Source organism: Rhea americana, unplaced genomic scaffold (assembly GCF_003343005.1).
Source record: "Rhea americana isolate MKP2758 unplaced genomic scaffold, rheAme1 scaffold_58, whole genome shotgun sequence".
Lineage (NCBI taxonomy): Eukaryota > Metazoa > Chordata > Aves > Rheiformes > Rheidae > Rhea > Rhea americana.
This window is the reverse complement of record NW_028186734.1, coordinates 4,316,983-4,324,269: the sequence shown is the minus strand read 5'-3', so window position 1 is coordinate 4,324,269 and position 7,287 is coordinate 4,316,983. Positions and strand designations below refer to the sequence as shown.

Genomic DNA, 7,287 nt, shown 5'->3' with positions numbered 1-7,287 from the left:
TTTCGGAGGCTGAGTTAAAAACTCGACTTCCCTGCCGCCAGGGTTTCTCAGTTTTGCTCTGCTCCTCTGCTTTCACCTCAAAAACCGAGTCGTCTTCCCTCCCTCTGTCATGTCAGTAAGCACCAAGTGCCTAAGCGTGAATGCCTAGATCAGCCAGGTATCATCGAGAGACAGCAGGACTGTCCTTTACATTCATATAGAAAGATGGAAAGAGGTCAGGTAATTTTCTGCAACGTAATACTGAAGGAGAAAATCACACTGTGTATAAAATATACCTTCCTGGTGGGCAGCTGACGATTAAAGCACATGTTGATCAAATGTGTGTGTGTGTGTGCTTGTGTGTTTGTGTATATATATATTTAAACACACACATATATATGTTATATTATACACACATACTCCCCACACATCTATTTCTCGATATATACACATGTATTTATATTTGCACATATTTTGTAAAGTTGCAGAGGCTGCAATAATCGTTAATCTTTCTATATTTTGTTAAATCGTTGCAGTTCTGCCTCCACTCCTACAATTAATACAATGACATGGAGAATTTCCTTAGCTAAAACTGAATATGACAACTATAAAGCGAAAGTAAAATTCCATCAGTGGGTGCCCTATTTTAACAGCAGGTTTTGAAGGGGGTTTCTTATTTATATGAGAAGGAAGGGGGTGGTTTGGCTTTGCTAGGCTTCTTTTCTTTCTTGGTTAAACGAAGCAACGAACAGGTTTGTATTTGAAATATCAAAAATCGGGGAASGGGCTCTCTGCAATTTTCCTGAACACAGAGGCAGGGTTAAATCGTAGTGAATTTCTCACCATTTCGTCCCCAGGTTGTCTTATTTARGGAGAGCAGAAACGTTCGTTTGGGGGCGGCGGGGGGGTGGATTTTAAAGCGAAGCGATTCGTTTAGGAAACGCCAGGTTCACAACACGGATTGCAAACGGGTTTGTTTGTGTCCTTCCAAGCCAGCGCAAACGGAGCCACTTCCAGCGCAGAAAAGCGAAGCAAAGCAAAAGCCGCTTTCACAAGGCCRCGAGCGCCCGAGCCGCAACTCCCCGCGCCCCACGAACGAAATGCGGCGGCCGGGACTCCCCGGCGGCCAGACTCCCCCCCACCCCGGGCTCTCGAGGCGCCGCAGTCCCGGACCCCCTTCTCCCCCCACCCCCGGGCGCGGGGAGGGGGCCGCGCCGTCGGGGCCGCGCCGCCGGGGCGCGGGGCTCCTACCTGCGCTGGGCGCCCGCACGGGGATGGGGGCGGCGCGGCTCTGCAGGCAGTGCAGCATGGAGTTCTCGAAGGGCGCCGTGGGCCAGGCCGGGGCCAGCTGCGGCCCCACGTAGGACGTGTAGTGGCCCGGGTAGGATCCGTTCAGCGGCCGCGCCAGCGGGCTGTACTGGTCGCGGGCGGCCAGGGTGTTGCTGTAGCCGCCGGGCTCCCGGGAGGCGCCGTTGGCCACCGGCGGGCTGGGGGAGTACGGGAAGCGGCCCGAGGGGTGGGAGCCGCCGCCGCTGCTGTACGAGGGGCTCTCGGCGGCCGTCTGRGACCAGACGGCGTGGCTGCCACTCGGGTGGCTGGGCTGCGCCGCGCCGCTGCCCTGGAGGTAAGGCAGCGTGGGCAGCATGGAGCCCACGCGTGTCGTGGGCACGTAGACGGGCGAGCTGGGCGTGGAGTGCATGAAGCCGCCCGGAGATCCGTCGTAGGGCGTGGGGCCCTGGGCGGCCGAGATGGCCAAGGTCTGGTACATCTCCTCGGGCTGCTCGACGCCGAAGGCGCTCAGCTTGGAGCCGCGGCTGGACCAGATCAGCTTGTTGGTTTGGTCTAAATCCGTGAAGAGCAGGATGTCCTCCCAGCTGGGCAGGCTGGAGGCGTGGGGGGCTCCGAAGTGCACGTAGGGGGCGAGCAGCGACCTGCCCTCGGCGCCGGCGGGAGGCCGGCGGCCGCCGTCGGGCTCCGGCAGAGGAGTCTCGCAGGAGCCGCGCTCGCCCTGCGAGCAGCCGGAGGAGGAGGACGGAGACGGAGGAGACGGGCCCGGCGCCCCGGCCGAGAAGGGGCAGGAGGAGCCGCCGGCGTCCGCAGCGCACCGCTTCACCACGCACCAGCCGCCTTCAGCCACGGCCATCCAGGTCCCCTTCTAGCCGCTGGGTGTGGATGGGTTAGCGGGAGGAGGGGGAGAGGAGGAGGAGGAGGAGGAGGAGGAGGAGGAGTGGAAGAGGGGTCCGCAGGGCAGGGCGGGGAGGGAGGACACAAAAGAGCAGGGCAGAGAAGGGAGGGGGGAAATAATAACAACAAAGTTAGCAAACAGGACAGCGAGTCTCCCTCCTTTAATGAGATTCATCAGGGCTTATCTGCACCCTCWGAACGCCTAATCAGTCATGTCGCCTCGGCGCTGTTGTCCCTCGCCCCGGCGGGATAGGATCAGGCACCGCAGGTCAACACGGCCGGGCCCCCCGGGCCTGCCCCGCCGCGCCGTCCCGCGGGGGCTCCGCGCCTCCCCCGCTCCCTGCGCCGCGCCGCACTTTTCCCCTTTCCCACCTTATCTTCGGCTGCAGCTTTTGAAATGAAGCACGCCGGGGGAAGGCGGGCGGGAGGCCGCGGGCAGGCAGGGGGCAAGCGGCAGCGAGGGGCATTTGGCTGAGCTCTCCGCCAAAGCCCCTTCCTTAGTTGTATCGTTATTGTTATTATTATTACTATTCGCGAGTCATTTAACTCGGTTCCACCCCGAAAACAATTAGTAAGGCGATCCCTTTAAGGTTACTTCTCCGGAGAGAGAGATGTTCCCTTTTCCGCGCATCGCCTCGCTTGTTTGCTTGTTTCCAGCCCAAGGTCACGGAAAGGAGGGGGAGGAAGAGGAGGAGGGAAAGGCACTCGCGAGCCGAGGAGATGCGCCGGGGCCGGGCCCCGACGTGTGCGCGGCGGGGCCGGGCCGGGGGGGGGCTGTGCCTGCCGCAGGGGCCGGGGCCAGCCGGCAGCCCCCGCCGAGGGCTGCCCCAAGGCCCGAGCTCCTCTCTGCGGGGCGGCAGCCAGCGCCGGCGCCCCCGCGCAGAGCGGCCGCATCCCGGAGCCGCCCGCGGGAGAGGCCCGGCGCGCACAGCCACACGCGCGCACGCACACTCACACGCGCGCACACACGCGCGCACACACGGCCCCGGAGCCAAGCCGCTGCGAGAGGCGGCTGAAAGCGAAAGGGGACGCAGAGGAGTGACAGCGAGAGAAGCGGGCRGCGAGAGTTTCCTCTCCCTCTCCGAGCCCACCTCGGGGCTCTCGAGATAACCACACGCGTATTAATAACGCCAGCGCGCACACGCAGCGCGCACACGCAGCCCCTCGCAGATAGCCACGAAAGGCGTCTCTCCCTCCTGCGAGATAACCGGGAGATAAGGCTGCCGCAGATAAGGCTGCAGGCGAAGGGATCGGATGTTTGCCCGCAGAGACTCCCCGGGCTCCCCCGGCGAAGCGCAGCCGCCGCCGCGCTGATTTCCTCCTAGAGCAGCCGGGGCGGAGAGGCAGAAGCAGAAGGAAGAGAAAAAACAAAAGCAGCGAAATCGCGGGGGAAAATAAGAAGTGACGGGCCAAACCTCCTGCCAGCTCCCCGCATCGGGCCGGTCGCGCTGGGTCGCCGCAGGCTTTAATCCAGTGGAGAGGGGGAGCGCGGCGAAGGCGAGTCCAGCGGCTACTGCGGGCGGCTCATGTATAAAAAGGAGAGAGGAGGCGCCTCTCGCAGCCGGGCCGGAAAACTGCAGGCAGCCGGCCCTGATTGGGCTCGGCGAGCCCTAAGCAAACACGGAGCTCCGCAGGGGTGCCAGTCCCGGCGGCGAGCCGGCCGCGGCGCGGCGCGGCGGGGGCGGGCGCGGCGGGGGTGCGCACCCCGGGGGAGGTGGAGGGACGGGGACACACACACCGCAGGGCGCCGGGGAGCAGRCGGCCACCAGACCCACTTTTCGGGGGTAGGGGGGAAGAGCGAGGCGGTCGCTCTCCGAGATGCCCATATTTCTCTCTCTCTCGCCCCCCMATATTCACAGTTCGCCTCGAGCTCGGTCGGAGCAGAGTGCTTTCTTCACTTTTTTTTTATTTTTATTTTTTTTTTAACTAGACTGGAGGGAATATTCACCTTCTTGAATATTTATCCCGCCGCCCCCAGGCGAGTGCTGCCCCACCACTCGCACCTCTCGGCCTCGCAGCGCGGCGGCCTCTCTCGTGCCTTGCTTTCGCCTTCAAAAATAAAGTGAATGGCCTCCTCTTCCCCCCCACCCCCTCGTCTCTTTATTTTTTTCCTCGTTAAATCAGAGCTATCTGGGGGTAAAAAAAAAAATAAAAAAGAGGAAAAATAAGTGGCTCCTCCTTGAGTTGTCCCAATCATTAGGTGAAGCCAAAGCAAGCTCTAGGATGAGTCCAGCCCAGCAGCAGGCGGGTAGGCATTTTTTTTCTCCATTTCTTTCTTATTCTTCTCTTTTTCATCCCACCTCTCCCCCCCACCCCCCAACCACACACACCCCGTCCTCTTATCTCAGCTGTGTACAAACTGATACGGTACTTAGCAGGAAAGTGACTGGAAATTAAAATAACTTCGTTCACCAGGGGTTATCAGCTGGATATCTGTCATCATCAGTTTGTACAGAAAGAGTCCTCCGCGGCAAGGGCTGGGCTAGAGCGGAGCCGGGCTCCCCGCAGCCGGCCGCGCTGCCCCCCGGCACACGCGGCTCCCAAGCCGCCGGGCTGCTCGCGGGCTCCGAGCGACTCTTCCCCCGGTCTTCCAAGGCAAGGTGAACGGGAGGCGAGGCGTTTGCAGCACCGGGGAGGTTGTAAAACGCCGCCTGTAAGCGTCTGCTTTTGCCTGCGCGGGTGAACCTCTCCCGACCTCCGCGTTTTCTCGGACGGGCTAATTTCGTGCTATGTCGCGGCAGGAAAAAAAAAGACCAGATATGCAAGAAACTGTTTCTCTTTTGAATTATATAATTCAAGGCGATACGTCTTTCTTCTCAGTACTGTTTAAATAACATTGTTCTTTTTGTGACTTTGTCAGATTGAAATGATTTTCTTCTTTTTAGAAAAATTTAGATGTGTGTTGATGGTGTAATATTAAATAGAAGAGAACATTTGCAAGCTGTAGGAGAGGGCAGTGATTCGTTCGTTGTCTTGAAACTCACTGAGTTTCTTCCGATCCAATTTTGTAACTTAAAACATTTTTTTTTTCGAGATTGTATCTGCAAAAGCGCGACGGGAGCGGGGAAAGCCGCAGCGTAATGCTATTTCGCAAACGCCGCTTCTTTCCCACTTGGCTGCTATTCTAAGAAATTTCTCCGTTGAAATGCGTCGAAATATCGGCTGTAAACTTCACATTTCGTTTAAGTCTTTCAGCTGCCCCTCGCCGGGCTAAACCTGAGAGTCCTTGGGGCGTGCGCAAGGGGAGATTCGGGCGGCTCTAACGCGAGCGGTGCGGCGGTTTCCAGCGGCAGACGTGTCGCCGCAGACTTTGCTCGCTCGGACCGCGGGGTGGGGGGGAAGAAAGGGGGAAGGGGGTCGTGTGCATTTGGCCCAAGGTCGCCCCAGCCCCGCGGAGAGCGCGGGCCGGGACCGGAGGAGCTCCGCGCCCTCCCCGGCGGCGGCGGCGGCGGCGGCTGCTCTCCCGCCCCGGGAGCGGCGGGCGGGCGTGTGCCCGAGAGGTGAGGATGGCCGGGAGGAAGGTTAGGCACCCTGGCCTGGCCGACGCCTCTTGCCGCGGCTCCAAAGTGACCTGTAATTTGCACTCCAGGCACCTCTTTTCTTTTTTCCTTTTTTTTTTTCTTTTTCTCACCGCTGATTAGCGTGTTTGTTTTATGACCAGACTACAAGCTTCGTTTTATTTCCTCCAATAGACCCGATAAGAAAACCTTGCTTGAACTGGGACCAGCGTGGAAAACCATTTCGAAGCGACCTTTTCCTCTCTAGCCTTGCTCCTTCTCGCTTCAGGTGTGCTCCCGCACCGTGTAGCCTCMAACGGCTACCTTCTAATGACGTCACTCCCTTCCCCAAACTCACATTTCTGACGTAACTTTGACTCGGGGGCAAAACGGGCGCTCTCGGGGCAGGGCGGGGGGCGGCGGGCGGCGGAGCCTGCGGGGCTCCGCGATGCTCCCGGAGGTCTCCTGCGCCGTGCAGGGGTGAGCGCCCGCGCAGCGGGGTGCGGAGGGCTGCGGCGGGGCGCTGCTGCTGCGAGGCGCCGCTCGGCACGGTTAACCCACGCTTCCTACAACGTCGTAACCGTTGCTCCTTGCTCGTTGCGGTCAAACAGAGAAGGAAGGGGGGATTACAAACCCTGAAAAAGGGGGTTGTGTCCCATTGAGGGAAATTTCCCCGCTGGGCGCGTCTAACGCCCAGAAGAGATTTGGAGGAAACCCGTGTGCGAGCGCTCCTTCCCCTCGGTCTGTGCAAACCCCACGGTTTTGCACCGGGGAAGGCCCCGGCCCGGCCCCATGGCTGCCGCCCCCAGGCCYGGGCAGCGCCGGGAGCCGCCGCGGGGCCGGGGGCGGCGGCCGCGGGGGGAGCGGGGGCTCGGGGCAGCGTGGTGCGAGGGGTCACTTTGGTGGCTATCGCAGGATGGAGTGTATTCTTCTCCGAGCCGTGTTTATGTAACTTAATGTACTTTAGAAACTGCTGGAGAGTTTAGGCCAGGCTGATAAGCGTAGCGGTTATTGCAGGCGACGTGCTGGGCAATCCCCCCCCTCTCTGCTCTCGCTCCCTTATCCGAGCTCCTTAAAATATACTTTTATCAAGGCCACCCCGTGATATGGAGTGTTTCCATTCCCCAGCGGCTGTGACATTGAAGCGGACTTATCGATCGGGGCATCAGCGACGTTCACGGCGTGTCCAGCCTCGCGGGGCAAAAGCCCGGGCGGCCCGTTGCCGTCTCCTGCCCCACGGCGCCGCCGGCTGCGCGGGTCCCCGCCCGACTCCGCGGGGCAGCCCGAGAGCAGGGGCATTTCGGCGGCAGCGCCCTTCCTGCCGCCTATCACCCCACCTCGGGCCTGGCGGGACAGGGGGGTTTGTGCACAGCAGAGCAAGGAGGGGTGTGCGGAGGGGGGGCCCTTTGCAAGCGATCAGGCGCGTCCCGGGGGGGGAAGGGGAGGGGAATGAGGGAGGAGGGCGGCGAGCCACAAGGACGAGGAGGGCTGTTTCGTCCCTCCCCAAAACTCCTGGTGGAGGGCAGCTGGGCGCTCAGAGGCCGGCCTTTGCCTCCAGCATGCCTTCAGGGCCGCAGACCCGAGGCCCCGGGGGTGGCGCGGCCCCCCGGGTGCMCCCACCCCGGCC

The 7,287-nt window shown here is 60.9% G+C and overlaps 1 protein-coding gene and 1 long non-coding RNA gene across 2 annotated transcripts in view; one reads left to right on the top strand and one right to left on the bottom strand.

The window, feature by feature from the left end:
* The window catches only part of GATA6 (GATA binding protein 6), a 19,878-nt gene extending 16,148 nt beyond the window's left edge, over positions 1 to 3,730 (bottom strand). Inside the window, exons 1-2 of the mRNA XM_085319250.1 lie at positions 3,579 to 3,730; positions 1,231 to 2,141 (exon numbers count right to left, since the gene is read on the bottom strand). Of these exons, the coding sequence (XP_085175376.1) occupies positions 1,231 to 2,122 (892 nt within the window). The 5' untranslated portion in view covers positions 2,123 to 2,141; positions 3,579 to 3,730. The remainder of the gene's footprint in view (positions 1 to 1,230; positions 2,142 to 3,578) is intronic.
* LOC146587622 (uncharacterized) lies at positions 3,027 to 4,966 on the top strand. Its single transcript, XR_014897604.1, has 2 exons — positions 3,027 to 3,660; positions 4,094 to 4,966. It is a non-coding gene; the product is annotated as an uncharacterized LOC146587622 (long non-coding RNA).
* Positions 4,967 to 7,287: the final 2,321 nt, after the last annotated feature.